The 21782-nt window shown below is 45.2% G+C and overlaps 2 protein-coding genes and 1 non-coding gene across 3 annotated transcripts; 2 read left to right on the forward strand and 1 right to left on the reverse strand.

The window, feature by feature from the left end:
- The first annotated feature begins 172 nt into the window (after positions 1–172).
- LOC124987235 (oocyte-specific histone RNA stem-loop-binding protein 2-like) lies at positions 173–3739 on the forward strand. Its single transcript, XM_047556332.1, has 6 exons — positions 173–246; positions 1508–1603; positions 1709–1813; positions 2424–2567; positions 2711–2831; positions 3677–3739. Exons 2-6 carry the CDS (start codon positions 1563–1565, stop codon positions 3737–3739), a joined length of 474 nt encoding a protein of 157 aa, XP_047412288.1. The 5' UTR covers positions 173–246; positions 1508–1562.
- On the reverse strand, positions 2925–3002 carry Trnat-cgu (transfer RNA threonine (anticodon CGU)). The gene has a single exon. It is a non-coding gene; the product is annotated as a tRNA-Thr (tRNA).
- Positions 3740–4973: 1234 nt separating the features above from the next.
- Fam53c (family with sequence similarity 53 member C) lies at positions 4974–18573 on the forward strand. Its single transcript, XM_047556330.1, has 5 exons — positions 4974–5112; positions 8086–8315; positions 8711–8768; positions 13412–14196; positions 15574–18573. Exons 2-5 carry the CDS (start codon positions 8238–8240, stop codon positions 15829–15831), a joined length of 1179 nt encoding a protein of 392 aa, XP_047412286.1. The 5' UTR covers positions 4974–5112; positions 8086–8237; the 3' UTR covers positions 15832–18573.
- The last annotated feature ends 3209 nt before the right edge of the window (positions 18574–21782 follow it).

Below are 21782 nucleotides of genomic sequence, written 5' to 3' on the forward strand. Positions count from 1 at the left end.
AACTGCGTTAGCCAATTTCCGTGCGCCTTCCAGACCCCGCCCCTTCCACCACAGCCAATCGTTGTGCTCGTCCATCGCCGGGAGGCGTGAGCTTTCCTCTGGAATGGGTGATATTTGTCCCGTCCCAGAGCCACAGCAAGGAGGCAATTGGCCCACCTGCGTTTGTCAAGCTGCGAAATAAGTCCACCCTGCAGGGAACTCAGCGCACCATTGGCTCTACCTCTGGCCAATCGCCACACCCTCCCGGTACTCACTATTCCCCTGACCCCGCCAACCCCGGGAGATTTAAATTGCGTCTCGCTAGCGACGATTATTCGCTAAGCTAATACTAGGAAAGATTATTTTGAGTGAAAGTGTTTCTTTTTCCTTGCTTCTTTCTCGTGTCGTTTCTCTTTAGCTTTACTAGTTTTCCGTTGAAGATGGAGCATTTGCCGCCAGTGCGGCAGGTGTTGGGGCGTGACAGGTGTGTTTATGTTGAGCGGCATTGGTTCCTTCCAAGAGCTTTCCTTGTTGTTGTCCCATTTTAATGCGCAGCATCTGAGAGATACTAGGTTATGTGGGTAAACAAAATTCTTTTTAGAGAAAGAAATTGAATCATCTCTTTTACTCTTTACCACAGCGCAAAGGATCTTAAACTTTGGCTGTTAATGAAAATTTAAACATAGGTGCGGTGGCAAGAATGGAACTTAGGGTACGCTTAGGAGAGCACTGTACCAGTAAGCTCCACCCCCAGCTCTGGAAATTCGTAATAGGGATTTACATTTAAACAAACCTGTTAGGGTTGGGATGGGTATTGATGAGAAAAAATTGGTGAGGAATGTTGCATCTTGGGGGGAGTAATGTCCATTATTTCAGCTTGTTAACATTTAATGTGTATACTAATCACCTGCGGATACTGTTAAAATGCAGATTTTGATTCAGTGGATCTGGATTTTGGCCCAAGGTTCTGCACATCTAAGAAGTTCCCAGCTGATGTGGATGCCTCTGATCCCAGGAACATACTTTGAGTAGCAAGGATTGTGCTATACCTTTTACTTCAGTGAATATTTGAAGTTTTTCATAATTAAAATGTTTAAAATAAACCTTGGAAACTCTTTAAAATGTAGGCCCCCCAAAATGAAGATTCAATAGGTATAGAGTGGGACACAGGAATTATCAAGGCCACCAGGTGCTACACAAGAAAATGGTTTACAGATCACACTTTGAGAAAAAAGAATCAAATACAACCTTTAGCCAGGAGTGGTGGTACACACCTGTAATCACAGCAATTCAGTAGGCTGAGGCAAGAGAATGGCAGGTTAATAGACCAGCCTCTGCAACTAATCAACAAGATCCTCTCTTCAAAAATAAATGTAACTCAGTGGTAAAGCACCCCTGGGTTCAATCCCCAGTATCAAGAAAAAAATACATATAAACTTCACCTGATATCAGGATCTTAGTGTTCATAGTGGCTGAGAGGTGCAATATAGTCAGCTGGTTTTTATCCAAATACACTTTTCATCTGTAGAAATTGCTTCACCAGAAGAGAGGTGTGTGAAGAGTTTCTGTTCTCTAGGACAGAGATGGTAAGTGTGGCAGTCAGCACAGAGCCTTGCCATGCCAGGTAAGCTTGAAAATCAGGCTGGGGATTAAGGGAGTGTGGAATACATTGATTTCTGTTTTAATGACTATAATCACACTTTGTGGGTCACTGTATACTTTCCTGCAGGTGGGAAGTAGAGACAGATGAAGTTGTCTTGCAGAGGAGGCAAAAGCAGATAGATTATGGCAAATGCACACCTGGTTACCAGTGCTTTCTGCAGCAGGTCCCCAAGTGAGTGTAGTTGTGGGTGGTCACCAGGGTATCAATCAATGGTTCAGTGTCAGGTGATGAAAAGATGCTAGAATCTGAGTGCTCTGACGAAGTTGCAGTTATTAATTCTCCTGTAATATAGTCCCAAAATAGTTTTCTGAGATTTTCTCAAATGGAAAAAGTCTTATTTTGCTTATAAGACCTTCTAAAGCTTTATCCATATTTCCTAATGAGGTTGTTTTCCTCCCTAAAATTTTAACCATCTCCTCATGTCTTAAAAATTTTAACCAACTCCTCAGCCGAGTTGGCTAATTGCAACATATCTGACAAATTATGTATACGTTTATATGCATGCATACAAACAAATGTGTGAAAGCAGAGGAGATATTTTAAAGGAATGACATATATAGTCCTGAATATTAACTTCAGAGGGAATTATGTGTAATATCTGCTTTCTAGAAGAATATTTGGGAGTGTGAAGTTCAGTGCTTAATTTGATTTGAAGAGTCACTTTTTCTGTTGGATTGAGGGTACATCTTTCTTGGTAATTCTCTAGACTCCTGATTCACTGTAATAAGCATTGAGCTGTGTCCTTTCACTTTGATATCTGATCCATATTTGTTGTTGCCAGGGTACAGAGACAGCCAGGGATTCACCCTCAAACACCAAACAAGAACAGGAGGTACAGCCGACGTTCCTGGGATGCCCAGATCAGGCAGTGGAGAAGAGCCCTACATACCTGGGACCCTCCCAGTCAGAGGAGGGGGGCTGAGGGGTGTGTTCACTATTGCTGGTTCTTTCTGTGAGTGGAGGGCCAAGTCTTACCTCTCTTCACTTTGAAAAGGTTTAGCTTCTTCTGGGTAGAAAGGGAGTGTGGTCTGCACGAGGGTATAATCTCTAACTCTGCTTTTTCCATAGGCAGGGAATGGAGAACCCCTTACAGCTGATGGATTCTACCCCTTTGGATAACCTTCTAGGTGACTGGCTCCAAGCCTTGGAGCCCTTGGAGAACCTGGATGGAGGCCAGAAGAGGGCCCAGGTATTATCCTATGGCAAAAGTGAAAGGAGCAGGATCACAGATGGGGTCCAATCCATGAGGGCATAACTAAGATGGGGTCTATTTATTTATTTATTTTTCACGGTGCTGGGGATTGAACCCAGGGCCTTGTGCTTACGAGGCAAACACTCTACCAACTGAGCTATCTCCCCAGCCTCAAGATGGGGTTTAAAGAAGTGGCCCAAGGACAAACAAATAAAGAAAAGGAAGCAGGAAAAAATAGCAGAACATGAATAAGAAAAACTTGAGAACTAAAAGTGGCACGAATAGATTTAATTATGAACAGAAGTGTTGGGCTGCATTAGAATGCTATTTTATTCTTGATGAAAGAGGATGTAACCTTCCCTAGAAATGAGGCCTGAAAACTACCTTGCAGTGATGTGTGTTTTCTGGGTTTTTCTTTTCAATGTTTTACAAATAGTAATGCCAACTTTTTACTCACTATTCAACTTCAGTAAGCATGGTTAGTAATAAAAAGGGCAACAGTCTAGTAATGAAGAGCAAGGACTTTAAGAGTCTCAGACTTTTGGTTACAACCTTTACCTACCACATGGGCAGTTAGCCTCTCGGGAGGTTTCATTTATCAAAATAAGGAGATTTTTTTCATTTGGTGATTTTAAGAAAAAAATGAGAGTACATATTTATTTAAGTATGTAGCACAGTGCCTAGCACTTAATATGGGTAATAATAAGTAACCAAGTATTCCTACATTATGGCTTCTGCCTCTGCTCCTTCTCTTTGCCAAGGAGAAATGATGTGCACTGAAAAATAAGTCTCTCTACTCCCATTTTCTTAACTAAAACCTCACTTTTCCTGTATTTTTTCAGCTTGCAGACTTGGTTCCTCTATCCTATCCTCCCAAGCTCAATGTTGAAGATCCCCAAGACTGATTCTACTTCCTAGCCAATCACAGGATCACAGCTATTTACTTGTCCCAGACTTGAATGGGGCACAAAATATTTAGAGAAAATAGATGTCCTTTAGGAGGCTTGCTGTTAAATGTTAGTAGTGAAGTTGTTTACATTACTGTTTTCTAACCAATTAAGAAATATAAAACTCTGTCCTACAAAGAGATCACAACATAAAGGCATTTAAAAACCCTCTTTAAAACCTCTTCTTTCCCCCCCCGTCTTTTTTTTTTTTTTTTTTTTTTTTGCTTGTCTCTCTGATGCTGACATTCAAATTTTCAAATGTACAGAAAAAGCTAGAAACCCAGTCTCTCACCTACTTACGTCTACATTCAGTCCCTTTAAAAAAGACACAAACTTTGACTGAGATGGGAGGTGGTGGTAGTGGCTGAGACTTAAAAAAAAGGTGGTTTCCTTTTCCTGAAGAGGAAATATAGCGCCGATCAACACCATCTGCCTGTATCCTCCCTTTCTGTCTTAAGGACAGTGGTCCAGCTGTAACCACCGTACTTCTCCCGCCCCCGCCCCCGCCCCCTCCAGCAACTGAACCGCCTATGATGTCATAATCACAATCCCATTACCTCATCCTGCTTGGGGGGGGGGGCGTAAAGGGAGGCGAGGGAGTGAAGGGCCACGGGCCCTCCTCAGCTTTACAAAGTGTTCTGGGTAAGGGCAAATTACAGAATCAAGTGGGCACATCTCCGCTACCATTGTAAGTCTTGAGTTAATAAGGCTGGAGCAGATCCGGCTGCTGGAAGAGGGGCTCCAGAGACTCAGAGCAGGCCCTGATCGGCGCTTGGACTACATTTCCCAGTAGCCTTCACGCCACGGACCGGTCCTTTGCTGGGGGAAGGGGGATTCTTTCAGAAAGGTGACTGTATCGGTCCAGGGAAGAGAGCAGGTGAGAAGTAAGTCCCTAATTCTGTTAAGCGGCCCGAACCGAGTGAGAGACTTCAACGGAGTATTTGTAGAGATGGAGGGCGGGAGCGATGGCTTTGTTTACCTTCGTCCGACATGGCCTCCCCCACGAGTTTCAAGATGTGCTTCCAACCGGACCCGTCCACCTTCTGAGATATTTTGGAGGGGGGTGACTTGTTAGTGAGGAAACCGCCTCATCATTAAATCAAAGCCCCAGGCTCGTTCCCGACAGTGCTATACTAGGAAGATTTTGAGAGAGAATCGACACAGGGCTCGGGCCTCCGCAGGAGGTTCAGAGGGGTTCTGCAAGCCCAAGTGCTTCCCCCACTCGCCTCAGGGACCCGTTGGTTCACGCCGGCGCCTTTTAAGGGCACCGTGGGGCGAACCGAGCGCTCAGAGCTGCTCCGGCCGCGGCCCTGGGAGCTGGTGGAGCCGCGGTAGGTGGCGGAGGGCAGGTGGCGCTGGGGCCTCGGGGCGGGCACCTCGGCCGTCCCTCCTCCTTCCCTTATTCCCCTCCCCCAGCCCAGCCGCCCGCGCGGCCCGGCCTCGCAGGCCGCCTCAGCGGGGAGAGCACGGGACCTGGTGGGGGAGGGGGTGGCGGAGTCTTAAGTCCCAGACCCTCCCCATCCCCAGTGTCCTGAGTTCGCTTCCCGCGGCCAGATGATGGAACACGAGTGGGAAAAGGCAAGCGACAGCCCCCACCTCTTAAAGAGCCTGGGTGCCCCCCCCCGGTGGGGGCAGCGTACGCCCCATGCCCCACCCGGCGGGGACCGGCAGGGCAACAGAGGGAGAGGCTGAAGATTGGAGGGGGCCTAGCCTTTTGCTTCTTCATCGGCGTTGGGGGAGGGGTGATCCCCACTTGTCACCACTACCCCACAAGAACCATATGGAAAAAGAGCAGTCAGATCCCCACTTACCTGTTCTTGCACCTCCCTTCCTTCCTTGTGTTTTCCTTCATTCTCCACCGGAGGCGAGGAGCTCTGTACCTTGGGGGGAAGATTCCCCAGGGAATTTGTGACTCTCCTCTCCCATGGCCTTACTTGATCCTAGCTTGTCCAAGTCTCTGCACAACCCCAGCATCCCTGAAACACAAGTGTCAGGGGTTACTGCCTACCAATAGAAGTGGAGTGGGAGTCCAGTCTTTATTTTAGGGGGCTTATATTGGGAGAACCTGGACTGTTAGGCCTAGTGGGGTTGCTGGAAGGGCCTAGCGGCCTGCTTGCTCTGTGAAGGGCTGAGCCCCTTGCCAGTTAGGCTGAGAAGTTTTAACTTTAGTGAACATTCAGGGCTGTCTCTACCCCTTAGATAGACAAAATGGAAAGGGTAGGAAGGCGACAAGAGAGGGCTTCTTACACTTTTTCAGTGCCTGCTTGAGAGAGGAGGCCCCTCGCGGAGCTGGTTTGCCTTCTTTTGTGTCCTGGTTTGATTCCTTATGGCTTCCGTTCTGTTCCCCCTTTCAGCCTGGCCTGTTTTAGGAAACTCAGGTTGAGAGTATCAGTTGTGTGGTGGTAGTTGCATTGTTCCAGTTACTGCTGTGTGTGGCCACATCCCAATTATTAAAATGCAGAAAAACACAAAAATCACTCACTTCTCTTGATGCTACAGAGGGCTGGGAGTTTGCTGCTTGTCCAAAGGCTTCTTGAAAGCTTGAAAGAGTTTGCTTTACTCCGTGCTCCTCATGACTGGTCAGCCTGAGGCCTGGGGTCTCTAGGGTAAAAGCCTCTAGTTAAGTTCCTCTCTGGTTGATCTTTGAGAGCAGAGTTAAGAAACCAGGAGCAGAAGTGATACAAGCTTTAGTTTTCTCTCACAAGAACATGGGAGAAATAGCTGGAAGGAGCATGCAAGAAGCAGGAACTTTGTTCAGGGCGGTCGTAATAATTATGCATGAAAATGGTAATTAACCATAATAATGATTGATTTCTGCACCTTTCTTCTAAAGAACTCAAAATACATCCAAGTTCATTTCTTTGCTTTTCCTTGTGGCCTCCCTTCTGAAGTGGGAATAGGGTAGGGATAATTCCCTCTTTTGTAGAGGGTGATCTGCCCCCAAGGTCACAGAAGAACTGCCTTAGGCATCCTTCCTTTGGTGAGCAGGTAAGGGAGGATGGCATCCAACCAGAGAGAGGGACCCCTTTGCCTTCTTCATCTTAATGATATCATCACTTCTGGCATGTCAAGACTTTGAACAACAACAAACAGGATGAGAAACAGCAGTTCTGATTTTTATAGACCAGATGGAATGCTTTTGTATATTTTGATATATCGTTCCTGTGAGAGATTAAGATTATTGTACCCATTTTACTTATGAGTAAACTGAAGAATGTTAAGGGATTAGCCAAAACTGCCTCAGTAAATTTGATTAAGACAGATTTCTTGATTGTTACATAGCTAATGCTACATATATTCTCAGGTGAGCTATCTATGTGCTGGTCATTCTTGGCTCTCCCTGCTTCCAAACACTAGGTTAAGCTGGGCATGGTGGTACATTCCTGTAATCTCAGGAGGCTTGTAAATTCGTGGCCAGCCTCAGCAATTTAGTAAGGTCCTTAGCAACTTAGTGAGACCCTGTCTCAAAATAAAAAGTGCTGGTATGTAGTTCAGTGGTAAAGCGCCCCTGGGTTAAATTTCTAGTATCAAACAAACAAACAGAAGAACCTAGGTTATCCTCCCTTCTTCCTTTGAGCAAGTCCCCTTAAGCAATTATGTGGGCTCAAAGCCTGTTCTTCAGCTCGTCAGTTTGCTTCTATTAGAATTCAAACATGAGAAGGAATCTTGATTAATCACATCCATGGTTTTTTGCAGATCATCCTAACAACTTAGTTGAATGAAGTCATGAAGTTGTTTTTAGTATCTGTGTAGTTGAAATGTAATTGGAATTACCCTGACCATTTATAGGAGAATATACAAAGTTATCTATAAAATAATAATACAGCAGTTGTTCAGACTATGAGAGGACATAAAATCTTATTTACTCTGGTATGAAGCAGAAAGTCATTCTTACAGCCATTGCCCCTCCTTGTATTCTATTTTATAGTTTAGGAGAAGGTACCTCTCTTAGCTTCTGATAAAATAGTGGGCTAATCAGGATGGAAATAACCATTTGGGCTCTTTTCTAAGTGGTTCTGGTATCCCAGGTAGAAATGGCAGAGCATGAACCAGGTTAGGAATGGTAAATAGGTTTCAACCTATTGCTTTCAAACTCCAGTTTATTTTACTGGATATCTGGAGTTCCAGGCTCAGTATGTTTCTGAGGCTATGTTTCGGCTTATCAGGAGAGAGCTGTGATCAATTAATGATGTCTGCCAGAGGCTTGGCATAGGGGTGCTGTGGTATGTGTGCCATGCATTTTCCATCACTGGACCAGGTACATCTCTAATATCACTTGGGGCTGGTCCCTCTGTAATTGGCAGACTCAGCAGGCATGACTGGAGAGGGAAGTCCCAATGGTGCTAGAATGGTGCTGCAGTGGCAGAAGACGGCTCACGAGTGAGGTCTGGAAGAACGACAGGGAAGACATCCATCATTTGCTCCAAAGTGTGCAAGTCAAATCCTGGGGAGAATCATGATAACCCTGATCACTGAGCAGCTACAGAAACAGACTCTGGATGAGCTGAAATGTACACGCTTCAGCATCAGTCTGGTAAAAGACCAGTCTTCCTGCTTCTTCATGGTCCCCTCCCCCTTTTTTCTGAGGCTGTTTGTTGCTATTACTTTAGCCTTGTCCTGTAGTGTATAATTATTGTACTTATATTGAAAGAGCCCACTAATGGCTCAAAACCCAGCCCAAAAGGAAGGGGGCAGGGATTTTTCCACTGATAGAGAAGGGACATCAAAATTGGGTGGAGAAGGGTTTGAGAAATTAGAAGGTGTGATTGTTTTACTCACTAACTTTGGGAAGACAATAGGAAGTGGATATTTAGAAGTCTCTAACACCCCTATAGTCCATGAATTGCAGGAAAGAATTGAAGAGGGCTTTCTAGAAATTTGTTAGTGTGCCCTGAACCTAAATTTTGATAGATATTCTTTCTTTCTTAGCCTTTGCCTGATCATGCAGACATCTCCAACTGTGGGAACCCTTTCCAGATTGTGTCTGGTAAGGCATCATGTGTGTGTTTTGTGTACATGTGTTTGTTCATGCTTCTATCCATGTATTTCTTTCATTGGTTTCTGGTGACTAGGACTACGTACCTGTTAACTTTCTCACTGTCGTGACCAAAAGATCTGACAAGAACAGTTTTAGAAGAGGATAAGTTTATTTGATGCTCACAGTTTCAGAGGTCTCAATCCATAGATGGCCACTCCATTGCTATGGTGAGGTAGAATATCAGGGCAGAAGGGCGTGACAGTGAAAAGCAGCTCAGAACATGACAATCAGGAAGCAGAGACACCACTCATGAGGTCACCAGGAACAAAATGCAAACCCCAAAGGCACACCCCCAGTGACCTATCTCCTTCAGCCACACCCTACCTGCCTACCCAGTTAATCCATTCAAGTGGGTTCACATACTGATTAGGTTAAGGCTAATGACCCAATCATTTCACCTCTAAACTTTCTTGAATTATCTCACACCTGAACTTTTGAGGGACACCTCATATCTAAACCATAAAAGTAGCCTACCTCTAGAATTTTCTTGCTAGGGTCACTTCTGAGATTGGCATATGCTTCCATTTTACTGCTTTAGAATAAAAGTTTTCTGTTTGTACTTATAAGTTTGTATAGCTTATAGCTTATGGAGACTTTTTAAATCTTTTTTTAAATTTTGTACTGGGGATTGACCCCCAGGTGCTTTACCACTGGGCCATATCCCCAGCTTTTTTATTTTTTGAGACAGGGTCTCACTAAGTTGCTGATGTTGGCTTTGAGTTTGTGATCCTTGTGCTTAAGCTTCCTGAACTGCTGTGATTAAGGTGTATGCTCCTGGCCCTTTTTTATTTATTTTGAAACAGGTTCTCACTAAGTTGCTGAGACTGGCTTCGATCTTGCAGTCTTCCTGTCTCAGCCTCCTGAGTCCCTGGGATTTCAGGTGTATGCCACCATATTTGGCTAATCTAACTTTTAAAATAGGTAGTGTATTTACATGGTTCAAATAATTTTAAATACCAACCAAAAGCTTATACTGATAAAAGTCATATTCTCTACCAGGTATGGTGGGGCAGACCTATAATATCAGCTACTTGAGAGGCTGAGGCAGGAGGATTGGAAGTTTGAGGCTAGTCTCAGCAAATTAATGAGGCCCTAAGTGACTTGGTGAGACCCTATCTCAAAAAACAAAAAGGGCTGGGCTGTTGTTGTGGTTCAGTGGTAGAACACTTGCCTGGCATGTGTGAGGTACTAGGTTTGATTCTCAGCACCGCATATAAATAAATAAATAAAATAAAGGTCCATTGACAACTAAAAAGTATTTTAAAAAATAAATAAAAAGGACTGAGGTTGTAGCTCAATGGTAGAGCACCCCTGGGTTCATCTTCTCCTTTCTCCTATTTACCTAGCTCCCACTACCTCCCTAAAAATAACTCCTAGACCTGGGGTTCAGTGGTAAAGCACTTACCTTTACATGCTTGAAGCCCTGGGTTCAATCCCCAGCACTGAAGGGGGAAAAAAAAAAGGCAACTCCTATTAGTTTCTTATGTGTATATCCAATTGGAATTTCTTTATATAGTTAAAAGCAAATATAAATGCATGTGTTTATTTCCACTTTTTTTTTTTAACACATACTATATGTTATGCTATATCTTTTTTTTGTCCTGGGGATTGAAGCTAGAAGGGCTTTACCACTGAACCACATCCCTAACCTTTTTTTTTTTTTTTTTTTTTGGGTATTGGGGATTGAACTCGGGGGCACTTGACCACTGAGCCATATCTCCAGCCCTATTTTTGTATTTTATTTGTATCTATCAGGGTCTCACTGAGTTGCCTAGTGCCTCACCTTTGCTGAGACTGACTTTGAACTCATGGTGCTCCTGCTTCAGCCTCCCGAACTGCTGGGATTACAGGCATGCACCACCATGCCCGGCCCACCAACCCTTTTTATTTTGAAACTGGGTCTTGCTAAATTGCTGAGGCAGGCTTCAAAGTTGCGGTCCTCCTGTTTCACCCTCCCCATTTGCTAGGATTACAAACATGTGTCACCACGCCGGCACTTTTATTTTTTTAAACTTAATACATCCAGGACAGGTTGTCTGAGGCAAGAGGATTATATGTTCAAAGGCAGCCTCAGTAACTTAGAGAGACCATCAGCAACTTAGTGGGACTCTGTCGCAAAATAAAAACGAATCCACATGCAGTGGTATATGTATGTAATCCCTGTGACTCAGGAGGTCAGGAAGGAGGATTGTTAAGTTTGAGCCCTGCCTGGCCAAATTAGGGAGACCCTGTTTCAATAAAATAAAAAGTGGGGCTGGGGATAAAGCTCAGTTGGTAGAGTGCTTGCCTTGCAGGCACAAGGCCCTGGGTCCAATTCCCCCTGGGTTTAATTCCCAGTACTGCAAAAAAAAATAACAACAAAAAAATAAAAATAAAAAAAGAAAACTGGGGTTGTAGCCCAGTGGTAAAGCATCTCTAAGTTAATTTCCCAGTACCCTGCACCCCGCCCCCAAATACAACTAGGAAATCTTTCCCTATCCGTATGCTGAGCATTTCCTTGTTTTATGTAGCTGCATCTTATACTGAGTGAATATACCATAGTTTAACCAATCTCTTATTGCTAATAGTTAGGTTAGGTTATTTGGTTTGGGGATTTATTTTGTATGTTTGTTTTTTTCTTTTGGTACTGGAGATTGAACCTAAGGGTACTTTACCACTGAATTACATCCCCAGCCCTTTTTATTTTATATTTTGATACAGGGTCTTGCTAAGTTCCTTATGGCCTTGCTAAGTTGCTGAGGCTGGCCGTGAACTTGTGATCCTCTTCCCTCAGCCTCCTAAGTTTGGGGATTATAGGTGTGTGCCACTGCTCCTGGCAATTAGGTTATTCTAATCTTCTGTTCACTACATAAAACCTATATATAGATCATTTTAGATTTTTTATTTCATGGTACAGGGATTGAACCCAGGGCAGTCTACCATCAAACTACATTCTTGGTGCTTTTTATTTCAAGATAGGCTTCTAACTAAATTACTGAGGCTGACCTTGAACTTGAAATCATCCTGCCTCAGCCTCCCAAATATCTGGGATTATAGGCATTTGCCACCATGCTTGACTCATTAAGTCATTTTTCACATGTGAAAATATATGGGAAGTGGAAATTCCTGGATTATGAATTAAAAGACCTATTCATGGGCATAACTAATAGCCAGAAAGCTCTAATTCATGCTGCTGGGATATTTAGCATATCATTTTCTTTTCTGGGATACTTGGCAAGGAAAGTGAATTGGCAAAAGCATCTTTATTCAATCTTTTCCTCCTGTTAAATATTTGGTGAAGGCCAGGTATTATGCCATAAGTACCCATAAAGACCCATGGTTCTTGCTTTCATGGAGGTTAGCAATGGAAGAACTATTGGCTAAATAGAGTAAGATAAGTTTTGTCGTCAAGTTTGACTTCATATACTTGTCATTTGTTTCAAATGTCCAGCTCTGCATAATTCTAGCCAACTAGTCAGAGGAGCTTAAAATAGGCCCTTTATCCGTATGCTGTCTCCCAAAGTTCAATTTGTGTTGAATCATTTCTTTTAGCCCATTTCCCCTTCCTTCCCTTGGTCCCCCATCTGCTTGGCTTTAAGAGAAGACCAAAGAAAAAGGGAATCAGTAGGTGGACAGCCAGACAGAAAGGAACATGAACAGCACAAAGTCTTAGGGTTTCCCAAGCACAGATTCCATCATCAAAGGCCTTCCCCATCCTGTTTACCCTCTCTAGGAATAAACAATAAATAGGCCTTAGGAATAAAAATGATCTCCAACCTGCTTAATTGCCTCTAACTTCTTGGCAGCCCTGAAATTCTGTTGATCCTGTTGACACATGAGAAGGGAGAATGCCAAGGAAGGAAAGCATAGGACTGTTTTTCAGAACCCAGACTGGAAGCAGGGAGGGGGTGTGGTTAGAAATAGGATTAGTTGGAGTGGAATGAGGGTAAGCCTGGCACATACACAGACATGTTGTTTCTCATGTTATATTTTACCTTTGAAAGTGAGTGGACAGCAGCATATGAAATACAGGTTTTTGTTTTGTTTTGTCTTCAGTGCTTGGAATTGAATCCAGGGCCTTGCACATGCTAGGCAGGTACTCTACCTCTGAGCTCTGAAGTGTTTTTGATTTTGGATGATTTCTCAAAATAGAGGCAGTATAGTAGAGTGGGTAAAAAACAACTTGGTATCATACAGACCTGGGTTTGAGTCCTGTTTCGGTCATTTATTTATTGTAGATCAAACCCAGAGGTGCTTTACCACTAAGCCCCAACCACAGCCTTTTTATTTTTTAAGACAGTGTCTCACTAAATTGCTTAGGGCCTTTTAATTTGTTGAGGCCAGCTTTGAACTTGCAATCCTCCTGCCTCAGCCTCCTGAGTCCCTGGGAGTATAGGTGTGCACTTCCATATCCAGCTACTTTGATCGTTTGATTGCTAAGTGATTTGAGGCAAGTTATTGAATTTGTCTCATGTGAAATGAAGATAAACATAATTCCTTTCTTATAGAGGTTTTTGGGAAACCACATGAAGTTCTCAGTACATTGTATGTCAGATAAGTTCTAAGAAAATGTTAACTATAATTAATATTATTTTATTATGAATGCCTTCCAGAAGGTGCTTCCTGGAGGGGCCTGCCCCACTGTTCCTGTGCTGAGTTCCAGGACAGCCTCAATTTCAGCTACCACCCTTCAGGCTTGAGCCTGCACCTCAGACCACCCAGTCGGGGAAGCTCCCCACAGGAGCAGCCCCTCTCCCAAGTCCTAAGCCCTGAGCCCCCAGACCCAGAGAAGCTTCCTGTGCCCCCTGCCCCTCCATCCAAGAGGCATTGCCGTTCACTCTCAGTGCCCGTGGACCTGTCTCGCTGGCAGCCAGTGTGGCGGCCCGCCCCCTCCAAGCTGTGGACTCCCATCAAGCATCGGGGCAGTGGTGGAGGGGGTGGGCCGCAGGTGCCTCACCAGAGCCCTCCAAAGCGGGTCTCCAGCCTCAGGTTCCTCCAAGCTCCCAGTGCCTCTTCTCAATGTGCCCCAGCCCACAGACCCTACAGCCCTCCTTTTTTCAGTCTGGCCCTTACCCAAGATTCCTCTCGACCTTGTGCCACTTCCCCTCAAAGTGGCTCCTGGGAGAGTGATGCTGAGTCCCTGTCACCTTGCCCACCCCAGCGCCGCTTCTCCCTGTCACCCAGCCTGGGCCCACAGGCAAGCCGCTTCTTGCCTTCTGCCCGGAGCTCCCCTGCATCCTCCCCGGAGTTGCCCTGGCGACCTCGAGGTCTCCGCAACCTTCCCCGAAGCCGCTCACAGCCTTGTGATCTGGATGCCCGCAAAACTGGGGTCAAGAGGCGTCATGAGGAGGACCCCCGGCGCCTGCGGCCTTCCTTGGACTTTGACAAGATGAATCAGGTGGGACCAACAAGAGTAGGAGAGCTTGGATAAGACTGTGTGTTGGGGGGTGGGGTGTCCTGTATTTGTTCCTCGCTTTGAGCTGTTCCCTATTAGAGCCTCCCTGAGAGCTCTTTTCTGTCTGAGCTTTCTCTCTTTTTTTTTTTTTTTTTTTGTGGTACTGGATATTTAGCCTAGGGCTTAATAAATGCAAGGCAAGTGCTCTACCACTGAACTTTATCCCAAGCCCTTATTTCATTTCGAGACAGGGCCTTACTAAGTTGCTGAGGTTGTCCTCAAACTTGTGATCCTCCTGCCCCCACCTCCCCAGAGGTTATGATTATAGACATGTACCATCACACTTGACCTGTCTGAGCTTTTGGTAGGATGACCCACCAACCTGGTTTACATGGGATTATTTTGTTTTTGTTACTGTCCTGTGAGATTCCTCAGACTTGGGGGTTACTGGAGTGCAACCCTTGTTAACACCTTCCATAGGGATCCCAGATTGTCCTGCCAGAGACATTTTGCTTCCTTTCTAAGACTACATAAACAAGAAGCCAGGTGTGGTGGTGCACACCTGTGATCCCAGCAGCTCAGGAGGCTGAGGCAGGAGGATCACAAGTTCAAGGGACAACCTCAGCAACTTAGCTCAGCCCTAAGCAACTTGGTGAGACCATGTCTGAAAATAAAAAATAAAAAGGGCTGAGGATGTATCTCAGTGGTAAAGCACCTCTGGATTCAATCCTCAGTACCTCCAGTTTCCCAAAAAGGAGTGTAGAAACCACAAAAATCCCATCACCAGTGCCCTACTACTTCTGACACTCAGGACTGGTTTTACCACTTGCCCTTCATTGCTTCAAATGGGCCTGTGAGGGGCTTAAGCAGATGGACTGGTGACATTGTTTATCTGTTCAATAAATGTTTTCTGGTGTTCTAATGTGAATACAGTTGTTGTATGTACTTGCCCACTTTCTTCATATTCTTTCTAGACCACTGGGTCACAAGTCTCTTTGAGAATTTGTTCATTTATTCATAACAGTCATCCAACCATACACTTACTGAAAACCCACTATGTACTTACTTGATTCTGACTAGGCACTGGCAGGACAGACTAGCAGAACAGTCAACTGATGTTCCTGTCTGCATGGACCTTATAAATGAGCTTCTATCCTTGAATCTGTTGGAAACTATGGGCTCTTTCCTCAGAGAAATGTGTTTGTATACTAAATTTTTCAAATTTTATCAGGGAGCCCTAAGGTTTTATCAACTTCACCCTAAAGCCTAAAATTCCTGCCTTCAAGCATAACTAGAGGGGACACATTAAAATATATCTTAGGATGCTGTAGGAATGAGTATTTTTTCTTCATCTTCTTAACTTTGTTGTTTGTTTGACAGAAACCATACTCAGGAGGTCTCTGTCTCCAAGAAACAGCCCGGGAAGGCAGCAGCATCTCTCCACCGTGGTTCATGGCCTGTAGCCCCCCACCTCTCTCAGCTTCCTGCAGTCCCATTGAGGGTTCCTCCCAGGTGCTGAGTGAAAGTGAAGAGGAGGAGGAGGGGGCTGTTCGGTGGGGGCGGCAGGCGCTGAGCAAGCGGACACTGTGCCAGCAGGACTTTGGGGACCTGGACTTGAATCTGATTGAGGAGAACTAAAACTGAGAGGCTACTTCCTGGGGCCACACAGACTGACTCTCTTATGGCTACTAACAAGTGTCGAGGCCCCAAGGCTGAGGGCCCAGCCTGGGAATGGGGGTGAGTGGAGGGCTCCGACTCAGGGCAGCCGGAAATCTTCTCGCTCCAGCAAGCTCCACCATGCCGAGAGACTGGCCGGGACAAGATAAACGGAGCTGGTGGCGGGAGGGACAGCCCCAGAGCAGACCCTTTCCATGGCGGCCCTGAGTGTGAGTATCCCTGCCGCTGAGAGAGCAATGGGCAGGGAAGGAAGGGGTCTGCTGACCCCAGCTCGGGGAATTTCACTAGCCCCTTTGCTTCAAAGGGCACTTGTGTCTTAGAATTTGGCCAGGGTGGGGGGTTCAGTCAGCCTCCTCAGAGAAATTGTGTGAGAGTGTGTGTGCGCATGGGAGTATACTTGAGGAAAAGTGTGTTTGCGTAGCCTTAGGGAAGGAAGGCAGTTGCTCCTTAATAGCAGAGTATGATGATACCCCAAGGATCTTGAGTTTTTAAGGGGACATGGGCTTATTCAAGGAGTCAAGAGGATGGCTCCAAGTTTTCCTTTTTTCGTAGGAGCTCTGGAACCAGGCTTGTAATCCATAGCAACAATGACTCTGCAAGGGATACTGTTTTGGGGTACAGCAGGGCCTTTTAAGTGATGTGACCTCAGTTAATAGTCTTTTCCTCAGTCCCACCCCTTCCCCACTAGATAGATCTAGTATTGAGGGCTGCTGGGGGTTGCCATATTTATTCTGAGCTGGCCTTTTTTCCTCATCAGATTGTCTAAGCCGTATACAACCTGCCTCTCTGGCTCTCTGAGTAGATGCAACTTGTGGGCAACATGAGACTGGGCTGAAAGGCTCTGTCTCTTTTCCACTGAGGGGACCTCTTCCTCTCATCTTCTGACCATCCATTTTCGAGACAGGTAGCAACGCCCTGTCTTGGTCCCCACCATCTGCAGAGGCAGACTCGCAGCAGAAGTAATAGCATTCAGTCCCCAGCAGCAAGGGTGAGTTTACCCTAGCACTGCTCTTTGGAAGCAGACTGTAAGGAAACTACTCTTACAAAAACCAGGCCCAGACTCTTCTCTGACATGCTTGAGAAAGAAGAAGGGGGTGATCAGCATTTAATAGTCTGCTTATCTTCCACTTCTGCCAGGAAATGTTTATTTTCTTCTAATTGGCCCTGAGAGACCACAAGGAGGTTGGGGCTCACTGAGGGATTGGCTGAGGATGTGTAAAGCAAAGGCTGTGAGAAGCAACTGGGAGTTTGTTGTTGTTGGATTGAATTTCCTTTTTTGTTTCTCATCCACAACTTGAGCCAGGGCAGCAGGTCTCAATGGCCTCAGTGATGGGTTTGAGGACTACAGATCTACATATATCTTGGTAGAGCTGGCACAAAGCATACTGAAGCTGCTGCCATAGTAGCCTATAAGGTTTTGTCCAGCTTTGGTTAGACCCTGCATGACCAAATGGGACTTGCCCTTTCTGTTTAATACAAGAAGAGCATTTTTCTGTTCTTTCCCAGGGCATCTTGGGACACAATTCCTCACGTTAGGGAAGAAGACCAAGTTCTGTTTTTTCTTCCTTATGGAATTGAGTTTGACATTTTCTATGTCTCCCAGGTGTCAGATAGGAGAATCAGTGAGGCTTTAGCCTCCTTGCCTCCACTTCGGAGGAGGTGGCCATGTCTTCTTGAGCCTGTGGCCCTCAGAGGCTTTAACCTTCCAGGGCTCCTCCCCATTTTCTTGCTAGTTACCACATACTACCACTGGGCGACCAGGTCTCTAGGGGCCTGAGACAGGCTCTCTGGAGAATCCAGGGAAACTGTGAGCCCAGGAGCTGCCCATCGTTGGTTTCATCCCTCCCCTGGTTCTTCTCCCTCTTCAGGCCATAATTTCCCTGGTGCCGGCTTCTTTTCCTCCTGGGGCATCCTCATCCCTGGGGTCTCTGCTGCAGATTGGCTGTGCCAGCTTCCAGTAATTCACTGGCAATGCCAACAGGGTCTCTACAGGCCCTAGACAGAAGAAGTGAGAGCAGTGATTCAGCCTCCATCCTGGCTTTCCTAGCACCTAGGGCACCATCCTTAGAGGAGAAGGCCTACAGTTGTTGTATTTTAATTCCATTACTTTACATCTGGAAAGTTAAACTAGTCAGGACTATCATCTTGCTTCCCAATCTAAGCACCTGTGGCCCTGGAACAGCCTTTTCAAGAAGTGGTTCATTTTGCTTTACACAGTAGATCTGTTCCAACAGTTCTGTGTAAGCCAAATGCTATTTTCTAATGCATTTGAACTGCTGACCATTTCAGAGCAGCCTATGATTGCTTCTTTTGTAAAGCAAGCAAACTCCCTCTACTTTAGCTGTTTTGAATATTTGGATTTTCACATATTGGGCTTACCCAGAGTGGAACACAACTCCAGGGCTTGTGGCTGACGCTGGGTTGATGTCTGCATCTGTGCTGTGTGTGTGGTGTGGCTGGCCAGTAGGTGAGTATTCCTGCGTGTGTGAGTGAAGCCACTCCCAGGCTGGTGCTCTCCTCCTGTGCCCGGTGACTGCCCAGTGGCAGCCCAGCTGCCCTTCACTCCCACCTGCTGCCAAAGTCCCTGTACTAATGGGATTACAAAAACAAAAAGTGGAAAAAGATTTTTCGTAAACTTTGTTTTATATTAAAAAAAAAAAAAACCCATAAGTCTGTGTGTGTTAAACATGAGGTTCTGCCTCTGTGGCTGTGTTTGAAAAAATAAAGTTTTATTAGAATAATCCATTTTCCCAAGCAATCTTGTGTACTACAGTGTCTTTTTCCCTTACCCATAAAGAAAGGCAAGGAAGAAGTAGTGAGCAGGCCACCCAGCTAGCTTTCCATCCCTTTCTCTAAGCCATGGCTGGGGCTTTCACCACAACAAATCAGATCCTATGGCCTAGACTTTTGTCAAGGCGTTGGTTACTTCTGGCAGTCTGATTTGTTCTCCTTCCCTTTCACTTATACCTATCCCCTCTTCCCTCCATCACTCTCATTTCCAGCTGGTTGAAGTCAAGTATTAATACATTCCAGTTCCCTGAGAAATGCTTAATGGTATGGTTAGAAACTTGTCTGGATTGGTTTATAGTCTTTGGGTGGCAGGGAGGAAGACAGCCAGGAATCTCTTCCTTTCTTAAGTTTTCATGTTGTGTCCTAGAGAGATGGAGATGTAGTCATCAGATTTCAGATTCCAAAGACCTGGGCAACTTCTCCATTGTAAAAATACTGCTTTTGGAAAATTATCCTAGCAGTAAAGCTTCTCTTTTTGTCCTAGGGGATGGGTATTTTCCCTAATGCTTCAATTTGGAGTGTTTGTTTGCTGAAAGAAGCTGTATGGCTCAAGTCTTTAGATTTTTCTGTTCTACCCTATCTTCTCCCTATGTTAACCATCTTCTAATGTGTGTGAGTGAAATGTAGTTGCTTAGAGATCAGGAAAGAGCCCCTTGTAGGCTTTCTTTACCAGTGGTGGTGTTGACTTGCCAGGCAGCCAGAAAAGTCAAGTTGCTTAGCCTATGTCCTAGTTTCCTGCTTCAAATTGGTGACACTCATTGAATACCAGTGAAGGGTACAGGAGGATAGGATTGGCTTGACTACCTGGAGCAGGAACCTTTGCAAAAATGAAAATACACTGTAGAAAGTGTGGGAGTTATCACGTTCCCTAGAAACAAAGGAGGGGTTTTGGAGGTGGGTTAGGGCAGTGGCATGTGGTTAAAAGAAGCTTAGTATTAGTTTTTTCGTCTTTCAAAACTGTTGAGGTAAAGTGTGAACATCTAAAGTGATTCTCTTTTTTTCTTTTGAATATAGTTGAATTTTTTTTTTGTTTGTTTCTGGAAGTGCCAGGAACTGAACTCAGGGCCTTGCACATGCTAGGCAAGTGCTTTCCCACTGAGCTACATCCCAGCCCTTTAATTAGGTTTTTCTACTGTTTATTTAATGTGAGGCCAAGTGTGATATCATTTTTCATTCCATTCTCACTAGTATAGGAAAGAATGTAAACTCCACGAGGGCGAGTATTTTGTTTTATTCTGTTGTCTGTAACACTTTGGAAAGTTTGGCGTATGAAAGGTGTCTGACATACTTGTTGAATGAATTTCCCCTTTCCCTTCCCATCCCTGAGCTTATGTACATTTCTGTCTCCGGTGCTGTGAGAAATCAGCCTTAAAGACTGGGACAGTAATTAAAGCTCCATATGGGAGAAAATCCCAGCAGTTAATTTTTTTCCTTTTTAAAAAAATTTTTTTTTAGTTGTAGATGGACACAATACCTTTATTTATTTTTATGTGGTGCTGAGGATTGAACCCAGTGCCTCACAATGCTAGGCAAGTGCTCCACCACTGAGCTACAATTGCAGTCCGCCCCCTGCCCCACCTTTTTTCTTTTTTGTTTTCAGTTACTTTTGATAGAGAAGCTGCAAGGCAAACAGGTCCTGTATGGTTTCACCCTTGTTTTCCTTCTATGAACTACAATTTATGAGACACATGCTATAATTGGTGTCTCAGGCCAGAAAAACATTCTCAGGCCTGAGGTTGGCTGTGGGAGATGGAAGTTACAAGGAATAGGGAGGGAATGTTTTGGTGCTCCATGGGGGTAGTTCTAGAATGACCTTCCTAGATATTTTATTCTTCAGTGTTTATTTCTTATCCCCCACCCCAGCCTTCGCTACAAGAAAATTAGGTCAAGGGTATAGACAAGGCTATGGAGAGGATAAAATGGAATAGGCACAGAAGCCTTGAAGAAAGAATGAGCTTACTTCTCTTACCTGTCTGTAGGGCAAATTTGTGAAATAAGTAGCCACTTTTAGAGCAATAGTCATATCTTATTACTAGCCCTTTATCTTTCTGGTTTGTATATACTCTCTTCATCCATTAGACCATGGAACACGCGAGTATGACATTTATCAACATTAAATGAGGTTTCCCAATGCATTGTAAAAACTAGTTAGCCAAAAATCTCTGCATCTTCCCTTCTCTACAACCTCCTTTTCTAATCAGGAGAAATTAATATCCCATGCCATGTATTAGATAAATTCAGATAGGAGTTAGGGTCCTCAGCCCCACTACTTCTGTGGTAAGATGAAATGCTACTGAATCAGGGAAGAGAATCCTTTTACTGCTGGTCTCTTTCCAATTCCCTAAAAGTTTAGTTGAGAAACACCTAGACTTAACACTGGCAGACTGGGAAGGGGAAGAAGGGCCATGGGCTTAAGAGAAAACACCAAGATGTTGGAGGCACGTTGGCTTTCAGCCAATGCAAAGAATGGCATTATTACATCCAATGAATACAATACATTGGTCAATTGGAAAGGAACCTAAGAAATATTGGCATTATAGAATGGGACATTATCTTGTATGGACCAATAAGAAGGAAGACATTGTGTCTTATGGACCGATGAAGGGAACATTTCCTAAAAGATGACAGGGAGGGTAGCTCGTATTTTGAGGACAGGAAATCAATGGGGTATTGGGGACACTGTTAAAACATTCACTCTTTAGATACCTTGCCCTTCATAGCCCCACCCCATTAAAAGTCTTTGGTATTTGAGGAGGGTAGTTAAAGCCTTCTTACACACGGTCAGATAGGGGACCCCCTGATGGAAGACTGGGACCAGAGATGGTGCTATGGGGTACTGAAGGACCCGCCCACTACCCCCAGCAGAACCTGCAATTCCCCTCCCGGCCGCAGGGGGCACTGCAGGCCCCGGGGAGGTTGGGGCGGAGCGCTGCGAGGGGCCCGGAGCTGCCTCCCCGCTCCAGAGCGCGGGGGGCGCTGTGCGGGGCCCGGGCTGCGGCTCCGCTCCCGGCCACGGGGGGCGCTGCGCAGCATCGGTGGTTGGTGGTGGCTGTTGGGGGGGGTGGGGGGAGCGGCGGCCGCGGGTGGTGCGGAGGGAGGCCTTGCGGGCGGATCGGGCGCTC

Source organism: Sciurus carolinensis, chromosome 6 (genome assembly GCF_902686445.1).
Source record: "Sciurus carolinensis chromosome 6, mSciCar1.2, whole genome shotgun sequence".
Lineage (NCBI taxonomy): Eukaryota > Metazoa > Chordata > Mammalia > Rodentia > Sciuridae > Sciurus > Sciurus carolinensis.

Coding starts and splice junctions, on each gene's coding strand:
- LOC124987235 (XM_047556332.1), top strand. CDS start 1,563: ATGGTAAGTGTGGCAGTCAGCACAGAGCCTTGCCATGCCAG. Junction 1,814..2,423: donor TTTCTGCAGCAGGTCCCCAA/GTGAGTGTAGTT, acceptor TGTTGTTGCCAG/GGTACAGAGACAGCCAGGGA. Junction 2,832..3,676: donor GAGGCCAGAAGAGGGCCCAG/GTATTATCCTAT, acceptor GTATTTTTTCAG/CTTGCAGACTTGGTTCCTCT.
- Fam53c (XM_047556330.1), top strand. CDS start 8,238: ATGATAACCCTGATCACTGAGCAGCTACAGAAACAGACTCTGGATGAG. Junction 8,316..8,710: donor CACGCTTCAGCATCAGTCTG/GTAAAAGACCAG, acceptor TTTCTTTCTTAG/CCTTTGCCTGATCATGCAGA. Junction 8,769..13,411: donor CCCTTTCCAGATTGTGTCTG/GTAAGGCATCAT, acceptor AATGCCTTCCAG/AAGGTGCTTCCTGGAGGGGC.